The 22478-nt window shown below is 48.4% G+C and overlaps 1 protein-coding gene across 1 annotated transcript in view; it reads right to left on the reverse strand.

The window, feature by feature from the left end:
• Positions 1-22478, reverse strand: part of LOC121168113 (uncharacterized protein KIAA2012 homolog) — a 121719-nt gene that overhangs the window by 17046 nt on the left and 82195 nt on the right. The window contains exon 14 of the mRNA XM_040997904.1: positions 18729-18798. Within this exon, the coding sequence (XP_040853838.1) occupies positions 18729-18798 (70 nt within the window). The remainder of the gene's footprint in view (positions 1-18728; positions 18799-22478) is intronic.

Raw genomic sequence — 22478 nt, forward strand, 5'->3', positions numbered from 1 at the left:
GACCCTCATATGGAACATTATTAAAAGATTTACCCTTTGTCCATATCTTGGTCATACAGGATACAATCTAAGTTTTATTTTTTAATTTTCACTTAAAAAAATGTAAATCGGGCCATCGGTGTGATGGCGCAGTGGTTAAGGTCCTCGCCTTGTACGCCCGGGATCCCATATGGGTGCCAGGTCTAATCTCGGCAGCTCCACTTCCCATCCAGCTCCCTGCCTGTGGCCTGGGAAAGCAGTCAAGGATGGCCCAAGGCTTTGGGATCCTGCACCCGCGTGGGAGACCTGGAAGAAATTCCTGGATCCTGGCTTCAGATTGGCATAGCATCGGCCATTGTGCTCCCTTGGAGAGTGAATCATCGGACGGAAGATCTTCCTCTCTGTCTCTCCTCTCTGTATATCTGCCTTTCCAATAAAAATAAATCTTTTAAAAAATATATAAATCATCCAATGGTTCACTTCTCAAATGCCCACCAACAGCTAGGCCAGGGCCAGGAAACCAGAACTCAGCCCAGGTCTCTGACACAGGTGCCAGGGCCCAAACACTTGAGCCATCAGCTGCTGCCTCTGCGTGCACACATTGGCAGGAATGTGGATTAAAAGCAGAGCTGAGCTGGACTCCAGGGACTCCTGCATGGGACGTGGGCACTCCAAGTGGCACGACATGTGTGTAACAATGCACCCCTAAGTTAGCTTCTGTACCCTCAAAACGATGCTGAGACAAAGGCTCTTTCCTGTCTCTCCCTCTGAGCACTCAGAGCTCTGGCGTCGTTATTCCTCCTCCTCTTCGTTCATTTGAAAGTGATAGAAAGCATGCATCCAGCATCCCACTAACATCATCCACTCCCTCAAGACTGTAGCTAATCTGCTCTCCAGGACTCAAGTGACTGCGGCCCCCAAACTCCCAGGGTCTCTCTGCAGTGTGGGTTCCATGCTGCCATTCACACGTTCAGGAGGCGTTCATCGTCTCATCAACCTCCAGACTCCCTGGTAACTCGTAAGATGGTTGAGCTCACTGGGCAGGTTGATGCAGTTGCAGCTCAGAACTTATTCTGTCATGGATAACCCCGCAACATTAACAGGAGAACTTACTGAAGTGTTTGTGGCAGGATTTCCTCAGCCTGGGCTGGCTGGGAGAAAACTGCCTCAGCCTTGAGTTTCACAACTCTGCAGTTGTTTCAAACTTAGGAACAAGGCACAGCAGAGCCAGCAGAGGGCGCCTTTGTATTGACAAAAGCTGAGGCTTTTCCAAAAGCAGATTTCACCATTTTGAAACCTAGTCAACTTTGGAAAGCAGATCATAGAAAGGAGATTTTTGTTGTTGTTGTTCCTTGTAAAATAACCCAGTATTTCAGGAAGTATTTCAGGAAATCAGAACAGTACTTTGAGTAACTATACATTTTTTTAAAAAAGGCTTTTTAATTTTTATTGAAAAGATTTATGGAGAGGAGACAAAGAAAGATCTCACATCTGCTGGTTCACTCCCCAAGCAGCCACAATGGCCAGAGCTGAGCCGATCCAAAGCCAGGAGCCAGGAGCTTCTTCTGGGTCTCCAAGCAGGTACATCCTTTGGCCCATCCTTGACTGCTCTCCCAGACCATAAGCAGGGAGCTGGATAGGAAGTGGGTCATCCAGGACACAAACCGGTTCCCATATGAGATCCTAGCACTTTCAAGGCAAGGATTTAGCCATTGAACCATTCTTCTGGGCCCTATGTTTTTAAAAAAACGTATAAAATATTTTAAAGGCACAGAGTATCCAAAATATCCTATAGGGGCACAGGGGGTTAAGCCCCCAAAGGTCCTGCCTGCTCCACTTCTGATCCCATTTCCTGCTAAAGCATCGAGGAAAGCACAATGGCGATTTGGATGGAATTTCAGGCTCCTGGCACCCGCCTGGCACCCGCCTGGCACCCGCCTGGCACCCGGCTGGCCTAGCCCTGCATCTCCTGGTCAATTGGGAAGTGGGCAACAGATGGAAGATCCTTCTCTCTCGTTTCCCCTCTCTACACCTCTGTCTTTCAAACAAGAAAATCTTACTTTGAAAGGTTGCCCTCGTGGCTGGACTCACGTGCGATAAGAGGGGTTGGCAAGAGTGGACTCATTCTTTCAGCTGTTTGCCAGGGGAGGACACACCTGCCTTTCTACCTGCTCCCAGGTGTGGATGCAGGAAGGGGCACACTCAGCACGTCGGCACCTTGAGGCTGGGCTCTCCCACCTCCAGGGTGGTGGAGTGACATTTTTTATTTTGTTCCTAGTGAGCTACCCAGGCTCGACTTTGTTGCACCAGTTCCAAAGAGATGCAGACACATGGCATTAACTGCCCCCACTCTTGCCAGGGGAACTCGGGCTTTTAAATTGGATATGTATTACTTTTCATATCTTTTTTGTCTTTACTATGAATAAATGCACTTATGAACATATAGTGTTAGCTTACATAATAAAACTTAATATAGTGACGCCCTGGTGAAAAAGAAAAAAACCTTAATATAGATGGTATCACTTTTGCGACTTGATTTTGTTTAGCATGTATGGAGACAAACCTTTGCTAATACAATTTTAACACTTATTTTAAGCTTTTGTATGGTATTTCATAGCTTAAGTATGACAGTTTTTAAAATCTGCTTTAGGGACCAGCATTGTAGCATAGCAAGCTAAGCTTTTGCCTGTGACATTGACATCCCACATTCAATCTAGCTCCCTGGGAAAGATCACTTGGGCCCCTGCACCCATGAGAGACACCCAAAGGAAGGTCCTAGCTCCTGGGCTTCAGTCTGGCCCAGCCATGGCCATTTGGGAAGTGAGCCAGTAAGTATAAGAGTCTCTGTCTCTCCTCAGTAACTCTGCCTTTCAAATAAATGAAAAATCTTTTTAAAAATATGTTTCACTGGACTTAGTGTGATAGCCTAGTGGCTATATCTTCAATGGAATGTGCTAGGATCCCATGTGGGAACCGGTTTGTGTCCCAGCTACTCCACATCCCATCATCCCCCTGCTTGTGGCCTGGGAAAGCAGCAGAGGATAGCCCAAAGCCTTGGGAGCCTGCACCCATGTGGGAGACCTGGAAGAGGCTCAGGGCTCCTGGCTTTGGATCGGTTCAGTTCTGGCCATTGCGGCCACTTGGGGAATGAACCAGGAGACAGAAGATCTTTCTGTCTCTCCTCTCTGTAAATCTGCCTTTTCAATAAAAATAATCTTAAATCTGTTTTACTGCTGATAGAAATTTTGACCATTTCTATTTATGATTATAGATAATGCTGACACAATTTCTATTTATAATTATAGACAACACACACATATTGTTCATACATGAAAGTTTCTCTAAGGCATACATGGGACTGGAACTGTTAGGGTCCATGTATCTGCCATTTATTGTTATTTTAAGTATTTATTTACTTATTTATTTTATTGGAAAGGCAGTTCAGATTTATGGAGAAAAGGACTAACAGAAAGACCTTCCATCTGTTGGTTCACTTCCCAAATGCAATGGCCAGAGCTGAGTGACCCGATGCCAGGAGCTAGGAACTTCTGAGTAGCCCACATGGGTGCAGGGTCCCAAAACCTCAGGCTATCCTCGACTGCTTTCCCAGGCCGCAACAGGGAGCTGGATGGGAAGTGGAGCAGCCAGGACATGAACCTGTGCATTAATGGGATACCGACACATACAAAGCAAGGATTTAGCCATTAGGCTATGATAGGCCTTGAAATGATATTTTGTTAATTTTGGATGTTTCTGATCAGCAGCAAGGTTGAACTTTCTGCGTGGTCATTTATCCGGGTTTCTTCTGCTAGTTGCCTGTTCATGTCATCTGCTCAGCTTTCCTCCACACTCTCGAGCATTTTCCTCCCCTATCTGAAGAAATTCTTGCTGAGCTGTCAAAACAAATTCTTAGTTGGTTATATGCTCCTGTGATTTTTTTTATCTTTGTCTATGCTGCTCTGTCAAAAACTTAAAAATATGTAAAAGGCAGTCCCAGAGAAAGAGACAAAGGTCTTCCATCTGCTGATTCACTGCCCAAATGACTACAAAAGTTGTAATGGGGCCCAGCTGAAGCTAGAAGTCTGGAACTCCAGGTCTGCCCTGTGAGTGGCAAGGCCCTGGTACTGGAGTCCTCACCCCCTGCTTTCCCAGACTGCGCCCATATGGGATGCCAGTCTTGCAGGTGGTGGCTGGAATGACTGGATTGCAATGTTGGCCCTGTGCCTTTTCCCTTTTAAAGGTAGAAGAATCCAGGGAGAGAGAACACACGAGCAGATGAACTCGTTCTTAAATGCCTGCAAGAAGCAGGACCACAGCTAAGAGCAAGGCACGCAGTCCAGCTGTGCCACACGGAGGCGATTCCTAGAGCGTCAGTGCTGCGTGGCAGAAAGTACAGCTGGGAGCCAGCAATCCGACCCAGGTATTCCCATAGGAGATATGAGCAACTTAAACGCTGAACTATAGCCCACTTCAGGTTGCTTTTTCAACCCTGAATGTTTAATGTTTTGCAAGGAAAGGACTTTCAAGTTGGATAACCATCTATCTCGAAATTAAATAATGAATCAAAGCTCACCATTTCCTGGAGTTTTATAATGTCACTTTAGCCATGTATCAATTTTCCACCTAGCAGTGTGTTATTTCTGGATTTTTTGTTCTCTTCGTCTATCCCTAAGCCAATAGCAATCATCCTTATCACCCTTCATGTAGTTTGTTTTTTAGTATTTGGCAGGCTAGCCTCTCCCGCTTTGCCTTTCTTCTAAAGTGCACTGGCTTTTGTCTTACTCTGTTTGAGGTGCTGCTGGTAACAAAATGTCATAAACTGGGTGGCTCATAAAGAACAGAGATTGGAGGCTGGTGTGGTGGCGCACAGGGTTGAGCTACTGCTTGGGATGCAAGCATCCCAGATCAGAGCCCTGGGTTGCATTCCAGCTGCTCAGCCTCTGAACCAGCTCCTGCTCACGTGCTGGGCCCCTCCCACCCACCTGCGAGGTCATCCTGGGGCTCTTGGCTCCTGGCCTGGGGCTGGCCCAGCCTGGCCAATACAGTCATCCCAGGGGCTAAGGAGATCTGCCACTGTGCCTTTCATATAAATCAATCTTCTTGAAACACAGGACAAAACTGAAATGCATTTCTCACTGTTCGGGAGGCTGCAAAGCTGGAGAGCAAGGTGTCTGGGGAGAGTCGGATGGCTCTCGGGGTGCCTTCTCACTGTGTGCACACAGCTGAAGGTCAAGGCAGTTCAGGGACTGCATTGATGAGGGCCCGATCCCATTCAGGGACTCCGTCGCTGCTGAAAGGCTCACTTCCACCACATGAATTTGGGGCAGACACAAATCTTCAGGCCATGGCAACCCCTTCTGTGTGAATTTTATAATCAACTTATGTCTCACCAGAAAAGTTATTGAGAATTTCAAAAGCAGAATTGCCTCAAGATTGAGCTGTAGGGAGAATCTGTTTGAGGACAGTGAGAGTCAGACCTATGAATATTATGTAGAGTATCATACAGGACATTTTGTGGAGGAGCCGGTGCAAGGGCTCAACTGGCTAAACCTCCATCTCCATGCACTGGGGTCCCATATGGGTGCTGGTTCGTGTCCCAGCTGCTCCACTTTCAATCCAGCTCCCTGCTTGTGGCCCGGGAAAGCAGTAGAGAAAGGCCCAAAACCTTGGGACCCAGAAGACACTCCTTGCTCCTGGCTTTGGGTCGGCCATTGTGGCCATTTGGGGAGTCAATCAGCAGATGGAAGAACTTATCTCTTTCTCTGTAAATCTGTCTTTCCAATAAAAATAACTAAATCTTTAAAAAAAAGTACATTATATTCATTCAGGTCAACACTTAATGTTTTATAATTTCTTCAACAAAGTCTCATACAACCTTTTTGTAGGCTTATTATAACATATAACATATTTAAAATATATCTTTACATATTTTAATCCATAACTTTGCAAGGATTCTTAAAAGTAACGAGGTTGTTATGGGAGGATGTCATGGGAAGCAAAGATTTGCTGTGAAAACTATAAATAGACTATGTATCCTTTGTCCCACCTACTCACATAGTGTTACTGGTTAGCTAAATGGATGAGGAGTTTCCCAACTCGTGAGGGAAGAAAAAAAAGCAAATTTCATTATAATTAGCAATTTTACGTGTGTGTGTGTGTGTGTGTGTGTGTGTAAGCAGAGCCACAAAGAGGAAGCAGAGACAGAGTTAGAGCTCTTCCATCTACTGTTTCCTTCCCAGATGGCAGCTGCAACCAGAACTGGGTCAGTCCGAAGCTGGGAGCCAGGAGCTTCTTCCAGTTTCCCCCATGAGTGCTGGGGCCCAAGGCCTTGGGCCACCTGCTGCTGCTTTCCCAGATCATTAGCAGGCAGCTGTGCAGAAGTGGAAGTCAAGACTTGAACAATATGGGATGCTGGTGCTGTAGCTGGAGGATTAACTTGCTATGCCACTATGCTCTCCCCGAATGCTTAATAATTTTTAAAAGATTTATTTATTTTTTATTGGAAAGGCAGATATACAGGGAGGAGAAGAGAGAGAGGAAGATCTTCCATCTGATGATTCACTCCCCAAGCAGCTGCAATGGCCAGAGCTGCACTGATCCGAAGCCAGGAGCCCAGAGCCTTTTCTGAGTCTCTCACATGGGTGCAGGGTTCCCAAGGCTTTGGGTAGTCTTTGACGGCTTTCCCAGGCTACAAGCGGGGAGCTGGATGGGAAATAGAGCTGCCAGGATTAAAACCGGTGCCCACATGGGATCCTGACGCGTTCAAGGTGAGGACTTGAGCTGCTAGGCTACAGTGCTGGGCCCTGCTTAACAATTGCTAAGGCACCAAAGCATGCGCAGCTGCTTGCCTCACAGAGAGCTACCTGAGCAGAGCGCCTCCTGATGGGACAGCACGGTGCCCTTGCTGTGATCTTGGCCCGGGGAAAAGGCAGGCCTGAAGCTGATCAAGGCGCCAGTCCCAAGTCCTAGCTTGCAGGAAATAGTGTTAAATAACACTATGAGGCTGTAATCAGAAAACCTTGATTATAGGAAACCCAACAGGACAAGTGACCCAATTTCCTAAACATAAATTAAAAGGGGAGAGCCGAATGGAACCTATAAATTGAGGCCAAAAGAGTTTAAGCAAATTCCTAAGCAGTTATATGCTAATTAGGAGACAATTAGAACAATAGGATATTCAAGTAGATTAAATGATTGTGTTAATGTTAGATGTAATACTATTATAAAAAGAATGTCAGGAAAGTCCTTTCCTATCCCTCAGGGAGGCATCCCCATTGTGGGTGGGTAAAATAATGAGCCTCAAATGTACTCTGATAATATGCAAGAGAGGAAGGTGCTGGAGGCGGAGGGCAACAGCGGCCAAGAGACGGCTAGTCACTGCGCTGCTCTGACAACCTTTGGGCAGGTTTGGAGGTTTTTTTAAACAACAACTATTTTTATGGCCATTTTTAATCATTGTGCCTTATTTACTTAAAAGAGCACAAGTGAGCAGGTACACAGGACAGCACATCTGGCAGAGTGTAAGCCGGGATGATATTCCAGTCCTCTGGGTCCCTTCACAAATGCCCTCTAGGCTGGGATTGGGGCCAGACCGAAGCCAGGAGACTAGAACTCAGATCCCCCAGGGAGTGGCAGGGCTCCACTCCGAGCCACCAGCGGCTGCCTTCCCCGAGTCAGCATCTGTGGGTTGCTGTGCTGGAAGCTGGGTCAGGATTCAAAATCAGCAACTCCAGTAAGGCACGTGGACTCCCCAATTGGCGGCCTGCCCCTGCCTTTTATGTCTTAAAGCATTATGCTTTCCCATAACGGCTTTTGCTTATATTTAATAATTTCATGGAATTCTTTTATCTCTTAAAGGTTTAACTACAGAGTCCCTTGGATTTCCCATGTAAAATTATTTTAAGAGTTTGTTTTTAAAAATTCATTTATTGGGCCCAGCGGTGTGTCCTAGCGACTGAAGTCCTCGCCTTGAACACGCCGGGAGCCCATATGGGCTCTGGTTCTAATCCCGGCAGCTCCACTTCACATCCAGCTCCCTGCTTGTGGCCACGAGGACGGCCCAATGCTTTGGGACCCTGCACCCGTGTGGGAGACCTGGAGGAGGTTCCAGGTTCCCGGCTTCGGATCGGCATAGCACCGGCTGTTGCGCTCACTTGGGGAGTGAATCATCGGACAGAAGATCTTCCTCTCTGCATCTCTCTGTATATCTGACTTTGTAATAAAAATAATTAAATATTTAAGAAAATTTAAAAATTCATTTATTTGGGCCCAATGTGGTGATCTACTGGCTAAAGTCCTTGCCTTGAAAATGCCAGGATCCCATACAGGCGCTGGTTCTAATCCCGGCATCCCTGCTTCCCAGCCAGCTCCTTGCTTGTCTCTGCATCCGCGTGGGAGACCGGGAAAGAAGTTCCTGGCTCCTGGCTTCAGATTGGCGCAGCACCGACCATTGCGCTCACTTGGGGAGTGAATCATCAGACGGAAGATCTTCCTCTCTGTCTCCTTTCTCTGTATATCTGACTTTCCAATAAAAATAAATCTTTTTAAAAATTCATTCATTTTACTTGAAAAAGATACAGAGAGAAAGGGAAAGAGATATTCCCTTCCCCAAATGGCTGCAAAAACCAGAGCTGGGCCAGTCTAAACTGAGAAGTCAGGAACTTATTCCAAGTCTCCCAACGTTTTGGGTGCAGCAGCCCAAGTGCTGAGGCCATCCTCTATTGCTCTCCCAGGCCACAGGCAGGGAGCTGGATGGGAAGTAGAGCAGCTGGGACTGAACCATATGGGATCCCAGTGCCATAGCTGGAGGATTAGTCCAGCGGACTACCATACCAGCTCCAGATTTCCTGTGAAGTAACGCTCTATGTCAAACAGAATGTGAGCCAGGGCACCGATGTCCCAGTCCCTGCCCAATGAGCAGGATTCTAAAGTTCTACATTAAAATGGGATGCTTACTGTATGTTTTTTTTGCAGACACTATTAAAATCAGGAACTCCTGGGCCCGGCGCAATAGTGCAGTAGTTAAAGTCCTCGCCTTGAACGCGCCGGGATCCCATATGGGCACTGGTTCTAATCCCGGCGGCCCTGTTTCCCATCCAGCTCCCTGCTTGTGGCCTGGGAAAGCAGTTGAGGACGGCCCAAAGCCTTGGGACCCTGCACCCACGTGGGAGACCTGGAGGAGCTCCTGGCTTCAGATCAGTGAGTACCGGCCCTTGCACTCACTTGGGGAGTGACTTATCGGACCGAAGATCTTTCCGTCTCTCCTCCTCTCTGTATATCCGCCTTTCCAATAAGGATAAATAAATCTTTTTTAAAAAAATCAGGAAATCCTAACAATTCACAGATTCCCCTAAGGCCACTTAGAGGAAGAGCCTCAACCACCCTCATACCCCGGAACCTGTTATTGTAAACTCAAGTTATAAACAGGTTTTCAAATGTTAGATCTTTGCATTCCTGTGATCAGTCACATGGAGTCAGCTTACTGTTATTTTGTAAAATACAAGCTTACAGAGAGGTCTGATTGACTAATACTCAGAAGTTTTGTGTCTGTGAAATGGGCCTCTATCCTTCCTCTTTCTGCCCTTGCTTGTGGTTTTTTAGCTGCTTGCTTGATGAGTTCAGGGCCCACATGAGCTGGGTTCCAGGACCCCGGTGCTTGTGGGGCTTTCCAGGCTGAGGGGGAGGAACCAGACAGCTTCAGGGCTCACCTACTTCCTCCTCCTCTGCTATGGAAGACTTTCGCACACTTTCTAGTAAGAAACATAGAAAGCTCAGGCCAGTGCTGTGGTCTATAACTAACAGGGCCTTGGGAAGGGCTGCGTTGGGGCAGGGTTTGCTCAGGGCATAGGGCCCTGGTCTATCCTGATGCTGTAGACGCTGGCAGGTGGCCCAGCCCAGGATCCAGGACCCCACCTGCTGGACTCCTGATTGTGTCCACAGTTTGAGGGCAGCTTCTCCAGCTGGCTGGACCATCACAAGCCTCGCTTCTTCCACAGCTGTCTATTCCTGGAGCTGGAGTGTTCTCCTGGGAAGGCTTGGAATGAAACTCAGCTGCACCAAACTGGAGCCACACCAACCCAGGCAGCGCTTTGAGCCTTGGTTTTGGTCATCTGCTGTATGCATAATTCTTCTGACTTGTAGGCCTCATGCTCCTTCACCCATGACTTCTAGAGATTCCAAATCATCTCCAAGATTCACACTGGCTCAAGAATGCTGTCCTGGGACTTGGCACCATGGCACAGTAGGTTAAACTGCTGGCTGTCATGAGTTAACACGCTATATGGGAGCTGGTTTGAGTCCCAGCTGCTCCATTATCAATCCAGCTCCCTGCTAACGTGCCTAGGGAAGTAACAGAGGATAGCTCGAGTTTTTGGGACCACCGATGTAGGAGACCCAGATGGAGTTCCTGGCTCGATCCTGGCTCAGCCCTGGCCAAGTAGCCATTTGAGGAGTGAATCAGTGCATGAACTTTTCCAACTCTGCCTTTCAAACTGAAAAAAAAAATTTTTTTTAAAGTAGGCTATGTTGGGGACAGCATTTTGGTACAGAGGGTTAAGCCACCGCCTGTGATAATGGCATCTTATATGCATGCTGGCTGAGTTCCAGCTGCTCTACTTCCCATCCCTGCCAACACACCTAGGAAAGTAGCAGATGACCTGAGAGTTTGGACCCCCATAACCCATGTGGGAGACCCCGAGGGAGCTGCTGGCTTTACCTTGGTCCAAAACTAGTCATTGTGGAAAGTGAACCAGTGGATGGAAGAGCTGTTTCTCTCTTTATGTGACTTTGTGTTGCAAATAAATATGTACTTTTTTTTCTTTTTTATTTTGAGAGGCAGAAACAAACAGGTAAAGAGAGCTCCCATTTTCTGCTTTACTTCCCAAAAGCCTGCAACAGCTAAAGCAGGAAGATAGAAATTCAATTCTTACAACATAGGTGGCCAAGACCCAATATCTAGACCCATCACCTGCTGCCTCCTTGGGTCCAATCTGCAGGAAGCTGGAGTCAGGAACCAGAGGTAGCTATCAAACTCAGCAACCTGATGTGGCATGAAGTTACCTTTCCTGGCACCTTAACCACCAAAACAAACACCTGTCTCCTATAAAGAAAACATTCTTAATGTTGTGATTAGAAACGCATGGGTGGTATTACAAATCTTAAATAGCCAAAGGCTGGCCCTGGTGTGAAAGCCTAATAGCCAAATCCTTGTCATGCATGCGTTGGGATCCCATGTGGGCTCCAGTCTGTTTCTTGGTGGCCCTGCTTCCCATCCAGCTCCCTGCTTGTGGCCTGGGAAAGCAGTTGAGAATGGCCCAAAGCCTTGGGACCCTGTACTCGCTTGGGAGATTCGGAAGAAGCTCCTGGCTCCTGGCTTTGGATTGGTTCAGCCCTGGCCATTGCAGCCACTTGGGGAGTGAATTAGTGGATGGAAGAGCTTTCTTTTTATCTCTCCTTCTCTTGTAAATATGTTTTTCAAAAAAAAAAAAAAAACAAAGAAAAAAAAAAAAGGAAAGAAAATGATAGAAGTGCTAAGGGCTTTAGAGCCAAAGAACCCGAGATTGGTATCAGCTCCTCCACTCCCTGGCTGCGTGGCTATTCTCTCTGAGCCTCATCTGGGCATGCTCCTTTACAGGGAGCCAGCAGGGATGAAGCCAAATAAACATACACAAAGCACCAAAGCCCACATCTCACTTTAGAGTAAGTGCCAACAGTCACTTCCCTCTCACCCCACACGGGCCCAGGTGTGGAAGCCACAGGGAGTCTGCGGAAACAGAAACGGCTAAATCACGTGGGTGGCGCTCCTGGGGTGCACCTGTTCTCACCTTTCTGCAGGATCTGCCTTCCTGCCTGCCTTTGGGAGACTGCATCTCCCGGCTCTGCAGATCGCCACCTAGGTGTGGAAGGCACAGCTCCTCCAGGGCGAGGTGGCATCCCAGGCTGCAAATGCAGCCGCCACCGGCCCATTTTGTCCTTAAATATTTTTCCACTTTCTCTTTCAAAGCCCTGCTTGAAGAGCTTCTGTTCAGGTTTCTCCACTTAGGGAGTGAGCACAGCCATTCCTTAAATCTCTGCTGCCCCTCCCCCTTCATGTGAGTGCACTCCCAGATGGACACTTCTTTCACAGCTGGCACCAGCCAGGGAGGCATTCAGCTGGGGAGGGCCCTGGACCTCGCTAACATCCCTGCTCAGTGATGCAGGCCCAGCATCTGTGTGCCTCTGTGATATACAGGGACAATAGGTACTCCTCTGGAAAAGCCGACTGAGCCACTTTGCAGAGAAGGCTCAGCCTGGGGCTGGGTACCCACAGACTGCACAGCTGCCCCTGTCCTGAGGCCTGCAAGCTACATCAACTCTGGTTCACTAAAGTCCTTCCTTTGCCGCATGGCCCACCTCTTCCAGAAAGCCCTCCCACCTTAGGCTGGCTCACATGGCCTCTGTGTTCTGGGCTCATCACCCTGCCTTGGAACCACCTGCACTCGTGCCAGGATCCTCCTCCCAGGTGGGGGCAGCTGTGTGGAAGTTGCCTCGTCCAACCAGGGAAGGTTGGGACTTAGGCCCTGCTTTCGCTACTGTTAGCTAAGTGACATGAGGGAAACTTTTACTGCAGGTCGCCAGAGGTTAGAGACCTGGTAGGCCTCTCTGGTTCCATTCGGCTTCTCTCCCTCAAGAAGCAAACCCAAGGCTACTGAATCATGAGAAGCAGTGTATTCTACTCATTTCAGGTGAGGATACCTGGAGAGTGCCAGCAGCTTACTGGGGCCTCACAGGCAGGTGGTGGCAAAGCAGTGCCCCCTCCTTCTCCGCCCCTGGGCCTCACTCTCTGCTGCTGCCCCACAGGCAGGGCTCTCACAAGGCAGCAGGACTGCAGACCTCCTCTTGGGCTACCTGCATTCGCCAGCTTTTTGTCCCTAAGACAAGCCACCAACCAAAGGAAGGAAGCTTATTTTGACTCACGGTTTTGGAAGTTCACAGTGCAAGATGGCGTGTGATGCCACCAGTTGGGTTGACTGTTGGAAGCAGCAGAGCAGGTCCCCCAACCAAACACGGAACCAGGGCAAGGGAGGGCAGTGACCCTCCCCCCCAACTCAGCTTTTATAGCCACCTTCTGCCAAGGACACATGCGCAGCAACCCAACCAATCACAGGGAGGGCCAGGGCAAGAGGGCGGGAACTCCCAACGCAGCTTTTGTAACCACAACCTTCTGAGGGCACACCCCCAATAACCCAACCAATCCCTATAATTGGGCCTAGTGGTCAGTTTGTAGAGCACCACTAATTCAAGTCTTTGAGATTTCATTGTCTGCACGTGTTGGTGAGCCCAGTCACAATCCCATCACAGCCCTGTCGATGTCACTGTTCCCCCAGGGCGGGATGGGTGGGGCTGAACTTTATTTGTAGGATCACAGTGAATATGGTGGACTGGCTGTCCCTGGGGGGTTGGTGTCCTGGTGCTACTGCTTGTCTCAGGCGGGCCTGGCCAGTCACAAAAGCTCCGAGTGTGAAGGTGGGATGGGGCCCTTGAGATTACCCAGGTCAAGCATGGTTTATGGCAAAGGGAAACAGCCTGGGACTACAGATCTCAAAGGAGAGGTTGTTGAGCCCTGGTCTCTGGAACCTCAAGAACATAATGGGCATATGAATCACCTCATCGGCTTCTTAAATCAGGGCAGTGCTGGATGAGACCCCACATTCTGTCTAACAAGTCTCTGGCTTCCAGCAAGAACGGCTTTATGCAAGCGATTCTTGTAAAACTTCCAGCTGCACCGTGATGCGATCACTTGGTGCCCCAGCCACTCATTAACCCACCAGCTGATGGGGCCAGCAGCCTGTTTTCTCCCCCAGCCATGGCCAGCGCCACCCCTGTTGGCTGCTTCCAAGTCTGGCTGGAGATGCAGCTCCTGGCTAGTGGCTGTGAACCTGTCGGGATGCAGGACTGTGGCAACATCAGGAATTCCTGCAGGCTCTGACGCTTCACAAGAGTGAGTCACAGCCAAAGCTGACACCTTCACCGTAGGTGCTAGAGGATAGGGAACTTGGCTGGGACACCCCTGAGTCTCGTGAACTCTCAGCATGCTCATTCAGCCATTCATGCGTGGAGCATTTACTAGGCCTTCTTAACATCAGTGGCTACTTGGCACACACATGTGAACTTGACTTAGGGCTCTCAGGGAGGGAGGGGCATCATCAAGATATAGACGTGCAATGAGGAGTCTGCCAAGCTGACTGCTTCCTAACTAGGGGCCGATTTTCATTGGTTCCCAAGGCAGCTCCCATTAGTGTCCATGGCAATTATACCTCCTGGAGTCCCCCGGGGCTTTGTACCTTTAAAAGTTATAAGGCACTTTCACAAATGCAAGAGATATTTATTTTTCCTCTTGCCTTGATGTCATAAAGACCAGCAATGGAGGATGTGGGGGTGCTCCCACCTCTTGTCTTGGCCAAGCCACTTAATTGGCAGCCAGGCAGGCATGGCACTGGATTCAGACAGACAAGACAGGCTGAGCCTAAGGAGTGAAACAGGGAAATGGTCACATCTGGCACAGCGGCACCTGGCTTGTGTGGTAGAGGCTGCTAGCTGACCCTTGACATCCACTGCTTCTCCCCTTTGGGTAGCAGACCCCCTCCCACCCAATTTTAGCATGGTATACGGACTCTCCCAGCCTCCCCTGGAGCTGGCTAAGAACCCAGGATGGGGGCAGAGGGTGGTGTGCAGTTCCTGAGGAGCTAGCATTGTGGTGCTGTGGGTAAAGCTACCACCTGTGACACTTGGGTTGAATTCTGGGTGCTCCACTTCCAACTCAACTTCCTGCTAATGTGCCTGGGAAAGCAGCTGAGTATGGTTCAAGTGCTTGAGCACCTGCATCAAAGTGGAAGACCTGGATGAAGCTCCAGGTTCCTGGCTTTAGCTTGGCCTAGCCCTAGTTGTTACAGCCATTGTGGAGGAGGGAGGGGGTTGGGCAGTGAACCAGTCGATAGAAGCTCTCTAATTCAGATTGATAAATCACTCAACCTTATAAACAAAGGCAACTGTGGGTCCATGATTGGCATCAGTCTCCTGTTCTGCAGGCCGTAGGAGGCCTTGTTCCTTTTGGGTCTGCTGCCCCCACCTGGACTTAAGTAAAGGACTAGATGCATTCCCAAGCGCAAGCAATGAGTCCTAAAACAAGACTGGTTTCAAAAGAAGTCTTTTGTGACTGCCTTAGAACAAAACTTGTCTGACAAGGGGCAAATTGCGGCTATGATAATTAAGGTTCAAACCCAGACGGAGAGCAAGCCCTCTCCTGGGCACCTCAGCTGTGACTGACAGCTGTTGTTCCAAGCGTGGTCACATGGATCAGCTACTGCATGTCACAACCACACAAAACAAGAACTACTAGTGTTTCCTGTGTACAGATGAAGGGGGACGATCAGAGATGCTGCCTACGTGCTGGGGCTGTGGTTGGGATGCAGGCAATCAGACCCCATTAACAGTACTTTTAAGAGTTTTTTTTCCCGTTTATTTAAAAGAAGATTGGGAGGGAGATCCGTCCATCTGTTGCTTCATGCCCCCAGTACCTGCCACAGTTGGGATTGGGCCAGGCCAAAGCCACGAACTAAGAATGCTATCTAGGCCTCACGTGGGTGGCAGGGACCCCACCACTTGATCTGTCACGTGCTGCCTCTGTGGGTGTGCACTAGCCGGAAGCTAGGAACAGGATCAGGACGAAAACTCGGGAACTCCACCTTGGCTTCCAGGTGGCCCAAGTTATGTGTTAACCATTGTGCCAAATATTTGCCCCATGTTCAGTCTCTCAGTCTTAGTGAAGGTGCTTCCAATAGCACCTATTCATCAACCCCTTGCCTTCACCTCCCCCTCCATTATTTTCAAAATAATAGATTAAATTGAGTCACTGACCAATTCAGAGAAATAAAATACTAGGAGCCAGGCCCAGTGAGGGCCAGGTGAAAGCTAGAAGCCAGGAGCTCAAGCCAGGTCTCCCATGTGGGTAGCCGAGACCCAACTAGCGGGGCCATCCATGGGGCCTCCCAGGGATTGCCAGGCTTCACAGTCATCTGGGATCTTATTTAAAACACCAACTGCCCAACCTCAGCCCAGACCTAATTAAACAGACTTGTGGGGTGGGTGCATTGCCAAAGAAACCTTCCAGGTGTCTCTAATATATGCTGAAGTTGGAGCACGCTGGGCCTCGGAGGCAGGAATTGAGATGTCCCTTTCTCCTGGGAGAAAGTTTTGTACTTAAAACAGGAGGTATTTCCCAAATCACTGTCTACTTGGAGGTTTCAGATTTGAGCTGTCTTGGTAAAGCTTGCGTGGAGAATTCTCACCAGATCCAAAACCAGAGGTGCTATTGGCTGCTTATGATTAACCTGGAAGATTACAGCCCAATTCAGCGTAGGAAAAAAAGTCATGACAACTAGCCTTAAAGCTCTGGGAGGAGAAAGTGATCCTTAAATAGTTAAATTCCTTGGTACTTCCTCTTTTTAAAAAATTTCTTCAAAGACTTGAAATCCTCTTTAAACATTAGCATTTATCATTCAGGACAGGCAAATGCCTTCTTTAATTTTCTGCAGTGTCATTTCATGGCCCTGAAAATTGTCTGAACAACCTTTTGGAAACTCAGCCAGAGACTGCCTTTTTATCATGAGATAGGAAGCCTGTCTTGACTGACTTGGTCCTTGCTTAGTTTCACCACATTCTGTGCTGCCTGCAGCCTCCACTGTACTTGGTTAAGACCTGGAAGCATCGGCTGTGTCCACTTTCTGCATGTCTGACTTCAACAGGGATGAGCTGAAGACTGGAATGCATTTCCCTAGAAAGTGTCACTCAGCTTTGAAAATGGAGACTACAGGGGCTGGCACGGTGGTAGAACAGAGTAAACCTCTGCCTGTAGCACCTGTGTCCCATATAGGTGCTGGTTCAAGTCTCAACTGTTCCACTAACTGACCCAGCTCCCTGCCTATGTGCTGGGAAAGCAGTGGAGGTTGGTCCAGCTCCTTAGGTCCCTGCACCAGCATGGGAGACCTGGGAGGAAGCTCCTGGCTTTTGAGCAGCCCAAACCTGGCTGTTGTGGCCGCTTGGGCAATGAGCCAGGGGATAGATGATCTCGCTCCCTTCCTCTCCTCCCTGTGCTCTTAATGTAACTCTGTCTCTGCAATATAAAAAAATTAATTAATTATAATGGAGGTGACCAAAGCACTTGAGCCATCCCTGCTGCTGCCCGGAGTTGGAACTGGAAGCAGAGGCAGGCACTTGTCGGATAAGGGATGTGGGGTCCCAAGCGACATCCTAACTGCTTTGCCAAGCTGCCTGTTCCCTTTCTGAATCCAGAAACAGTGAGGTGTTTAAAAAGTAGTGTTGGGGGATAGAGCATTGGCTTGGCAGGATACTGTTTAGGATGCCCGTTAGTCCTTGGGTGTGACCGGCTTGTGACTCCAGTTTCCTGGTAATGCAAACCCTAGGAGGCAACAGGGTTGGCTCCTGCAGTGGTTCCTGTCTCCCGACCAGGTCCTGGCTCCTGGCTTCAGCCATTGTTGCCATGAAGGGGAGTGAATTAGTGTGTATGAACTTGGCTGCTCTCTTCCTCTGTTTCTCTGCCTCTCCAGTAAATAAGTAAACATGTAAAAATTGGTATAAAATGTGGCTATTTTTGACTAGGACTTCAATGGGAAGGAAAAGAAGCAGATAATAAACAGAAAAAGATCAAGTTTAAGGCAAAATCTCATTTGCCTATTTGGTCTCCCGAAGTCCACCAGGGTCAAGAGGAGATAAAGGGAGTCTGAGTGATCTTTCAGAGGTTGGTCAACAGTGACTGGGGAGGGTAGACATGTATTCACTGCGATATGCAAGATGAATACTCATTAATACCTACTCGATGTGTATTACTTCGTTGTTCCTCATGCAACTTCACGAGGGGGAGATTGTGAGCAGATGAAGTCATAGAGGCATGGAGAGGTTATGGCAGAAGCAGCTCAACGCCAGGGCCCAGGCTCTCAATCGAGTAGCCCAGCATTGCTGCTGCTAGTCTACTGGGGTCCCATGGTGTTGTCTTTAGTGGGAGAGCCAAGGAAGAAAAGGGGTCCTGTGCTGGTGGATGCAGCCTAGGTCTCAGGTGCACAGCACCAGCTGGAGTCCCCAGAAGAGCTCTGTTGGCCGCATCTGTACAGCAGGAACAAGCCCAGGTCTGTCCAGTCCCTGCTTCTGGCCACCTCCAGTCTCTCTGGCTACTTGGGTCAAGTCAAAAGAAGCCTTACACAGCACATCTAGGTGTCCCCAGGAAAGGGCTCAGAGTCTACCTCAGGGATTGGGGAGTCAACTAGAACAAAATACCCAGAGGCTCCAGACCCAATAGTTCATAGCCTCAGATGCAACGATACCTGTTTGGGAGGAAGCAGCACCAAGAAGCCCTCGCTACCCAGGACTGTGGGTGACATAGGCCGGGTGTCTAGAGGTCATGTCCTTCATAGGCTGGACCCTCATGCATATCATAGACAAGTCGCCTCCCCTCCCCTCTCCCCTCAGTCGAAAAGAGAGGTGCAAATGCCTGGCGGTGGCTGTCTCTAAGAGCCCCAAAGTCTCCTCTCTTTTCCATCAATTCGCAATAGCTGGCAGGCAAGGGATCCTCCCATCAGTGACCATGTTTCCACTTCCTGCCCTACCCCAACAGGCAACAGAACTTATTAGACAATGGCTGCGTTGACAGTATGCCCCCACTCTGCTCTGCCCCCTACCATGGCCCGACTGCCTCTTACCTTGGCCTTTTGGGTCATTTTCTCCAAGGGGTCCTCCTGCTTCGTCCTGAGAGCCCAGTTCTCCACTGCCCTGTTGGGTTAGCACACAGCAGACAACAATGAGAACCCCCAACAACTGCAAGTGCTGCTGTACTCCAGGCCCCGGGTTCAAGGGACCCAGCTTTCTTAGTTGCTCCATCTGCTTGGTCCCCATTTTCCACCTGCAGTGGGCAGGGAGGCCTCAGGGAGCTACTGATAGGTTCCTGGCTGTACTTGAAGTGATGGGTCTTTGCCTCACTGATCTGCATGGTGGTCCAGAGGAGGTGGAAGTTTACTGGGTGGTGGGAATAAGAGCCAGGTGGCAGGAGGAAGCAGGGCACCTCTTGGAATCCCTGGGAAGTCTGGCATGACTGGAGCAGATTGAGAGATGGGGAGTGGGGCAGGGTTTCAGACTCCAAAGGTCTTGCCCACAGGTTAGGACTTGGAACTTTGCCTGAAGGACCCATGGAAGGCACTGAGGCTTGAGGACAGGCAGCCACGGGGTCAGGTGCTTTGGAGTCAGTCAGGCTCTTCGCTGCATGCCTCAGGGACTACAGCTTGTATCTCTCCTCAACATTTGGTGCTGTCTTCCTTCTCCTGCAGCTTGCAAGTTGACCACAGGGTCACCACCCAGAAGTCTCTGTAACAGTTTTCAACCCTGGCCACCCATTCAAATAATTTAAGGACTTTATGAAACAACATGATTCCCTCAACGTGATACAAAACAACAAAAAAATTAGACTCTGGGGGCTGGTGCTGAAACGAAGCCTCTGCTTGCGGTGCCGGCATCCCATATGTGCGATGGATCGAGTTCTGGCTGCTCCACTTCTGGTCTGGAAAAGCAGAAGACTGCCCAGATCTTTGGACTCCTGCACCCACGTGGGAGACCCAGAAGTTTCTTGCTCCTGGGTTTGCTCTGGTCCAGCTTTGACCATTGCAGTCATCTGGTGAGTGAACTAGAAGATGGATGATTCTCTCTGTCCTTCTCTCTCTCTCTAATTCTGCCTTTCAAATGAAAATAAAATAAATCTTTGAAGCAAAATCAGACTCTGGAAGTGGGGTGAAGTTTCTGAGGTGATCCAACATGGAGCTGGGATGGGAACAGCTTCCTAGCAGCCTAGGTGGCATGGCAGGTGAACTTGGTGACCCAGAACAGCACCATGCATCTGATGAGGCTTCCCTCATGTCACTCAGCCCACCAGCCACAGTGACACATCTGGCCTGTAACATGCAGGGCTCTGGGCATCTCTGCTGGGTCACCCTGCTCTTCTAGACACAATCACAGCTTTGCTCTCTCACCAAGTGCCATCCTACATTGCGAGGGGTCATGCCTTTCCTAGCCCCTAGGCCCCTCCGACTTCCTGCCCTTGCCACCTTTTTACCCAGGATGCTGCTCACTGGTTTGATTAGTGTGAGCCACTGATGTACAAAAGCTACAGTAGGTCAATAATTTTCCTTCCTTTGGGCTTCTCCTTTTGGAGACAAAGCCAATTTGGTTGTGGCATAAACCAGATCCATTTTAGAAGAAATGGAAATATTTAAGGAAAAAAAATATTGCAAGGAAACTTGCCTCAGTCACAGTAAATTACTTATGCAAAAGCCTGGAAGAGAGAACAAATATTTGAGAGTCCCTGTTTATAAAGTTTTTTCATCTGAAAGGAAATTGGATGAAAAGAGAGAAGCAGGCTTCATCCCTTGCAGGAATTTTGAAGTCCAGAAGGATAAACCTTGAGTCTCAGCAACTCAAAGCTATCTACCAGCTTCTGGGAGCAAGAACAATGGCCATCTTTCAAAAATTCATGGAAAACGTGCATTCTGAAAATGGGATTGCAATTTTTTTTTGGCACTGAAATAAACTTAGCACTTAATTATGTTTTTTCATGTACTTAAAAAAATTATCAATTTGTTTATTGTCATTTTATTTGGAAGGCAGAGAGAGACAGACACAGAAAGAGTTTTTATCAGCTGGTTCACTTGAAACACCTGCAACAGCCAGCTAGAGCCAGGTTAGACTGAAATCGGGAGACCAGAACTCCATCCGGGTCTCCCATGTAGGTGGCAGGGACCCAGGTGCTTGAGCCATCACGTGCTGCCTGCCGGGATGTGCGTTAGCAGGAAGCAGGACTGGAAGCAAGGTGCCTGGCCCTGAGCTAGGCACTCCCATCTGGGATGCAGGTGTCCCCAGCAGTGACTCCATTTCTGCACCAATGCCTATACCTTCCTGCTCCTTTGGAAATGACTCACAGTCTCATTTCCCAGTCGGGAAGATAGAGGCAGAAAAAGTTAGGGATCCGGAAAGAATCTTCAGTTGAATATTTGTTAGGAAAAAAAATCCTTATTTGATATCCTATCCATTTAGCTATATGCTGCTTAGAAAAATATCAAAAACCTCTTACTTTTGAGCTATATGAACACATGTGTGAAGCAATTTGTATTGAAGCGCATCCATTCATTACTAAAGATTGGAAACAACCCTAAATGCCTTTCAACTGAGGACTATAGAAAACTTTGCTAATTTATACCATGGGATACTATGTAGCCATTCAAGAGAAATAGACTTTTCTTTATGGATTAATATGGAAAGAATTCCAGGAAACACCAAGCCAAAAAAAAAATTGTAAGATTCTGAACAATGTGTCTAATGTGCAAACATGTGCAGAAAATGTGCATTTGTGTTTGCTTCCATGAAAACATGCATCGCACAGCTGCAGAAAGCCTGGCCCTGGCAAGAGAGGTTGTCTGAGGGAACTGAGCGACTGGGACATTCCCTGTTTTATACTCAAAAATTTTAAAAGCTGCTGAGACTCTTTCAGACTCAAAATTTGGATTTAACAAACCAAAGCTAAACAGAATCCTGTCATTTTTTTTTTTATATGAGTGACGAATGCAGTCACAACCCAAGTGACTGGAACAGCGCTAAGACAAGTTGAATGCTGTCCCCAGAAGTGACTTGGGATTTCATGGATTTGGGAACATTTACATATACATGAGACATCTTGGAGATGGGGCCCCAATCTAAACACAGGATTCATTTCCATCTCATAAACATTTTACACACATGGTGCGTTGGTGACTTTGTACCATGGTTTTTGTGAGTGTTGACTGCAGTGTGAGATCAGATGTGAAATTCTCCACTTGAGTCATACAGTACTCAAGAGGTCTGGGATTTTCAGATTAGGAACGCTGAGCGTGCAGTAGCTGGAGAGAGGGTGAAATGGAGAGAGTGAAAATGTAAATTCTAGCTCTGTCGCTTGGCTCTTCACTGTGGTTTAGATAATTTAGGTGTCCCAAGGGTCCAGGATTAGGAGTGGAGTCCCTAGGGCATGCTACTGGGAGGAAGCAGGACCTGTGTGTGTGTGTGGGGGGGGGGTAGTGGTGCATGGTGGGAGGTACATATGGTGATGTACACACACTCACACACACTCATGCCCCATTGCACTCCAGGACAAACCAATGCCCACCTTGTCTGATCTGGGATTTTAAACCTCAAAAGCTGTAAGTAAACCCTTTTCTGCATAAAGTTAATGGCCTCGGGTATTTCATTGCAGTAACAGGAACCTCACTAACATCCATCTTCTGTTCATCCAGCTGACGAGCTTTATAGAGGGCCTGCTGCATCATGCCAACCACAAGGGGCACACAAAGATGACAGATCTGTGTCTTTCGAGCTCCCTGACCCCTGGGGAAATGACAAGAAATTTCACAGTGGCCATGCAGTGTGACAAATATGGA

The sequence above is a fragment of the Ochotona curzoniae genome, unplaced genomic scaffold (assembly GCF_017591425.1).
Source record: "Ochotona curzoniae isolate NIBS_2020 unplaced genomic scaffold, NIBS_Ocur_1.0 patch58, whole genome shotgun sequence".
Classification (NCBI taxonomy): Eukaryota; Metazoa; Chordata; class Mammalia; order Lagomorpha; family Ochotonidae; genus Ochotona; species Ochotona curzoniae.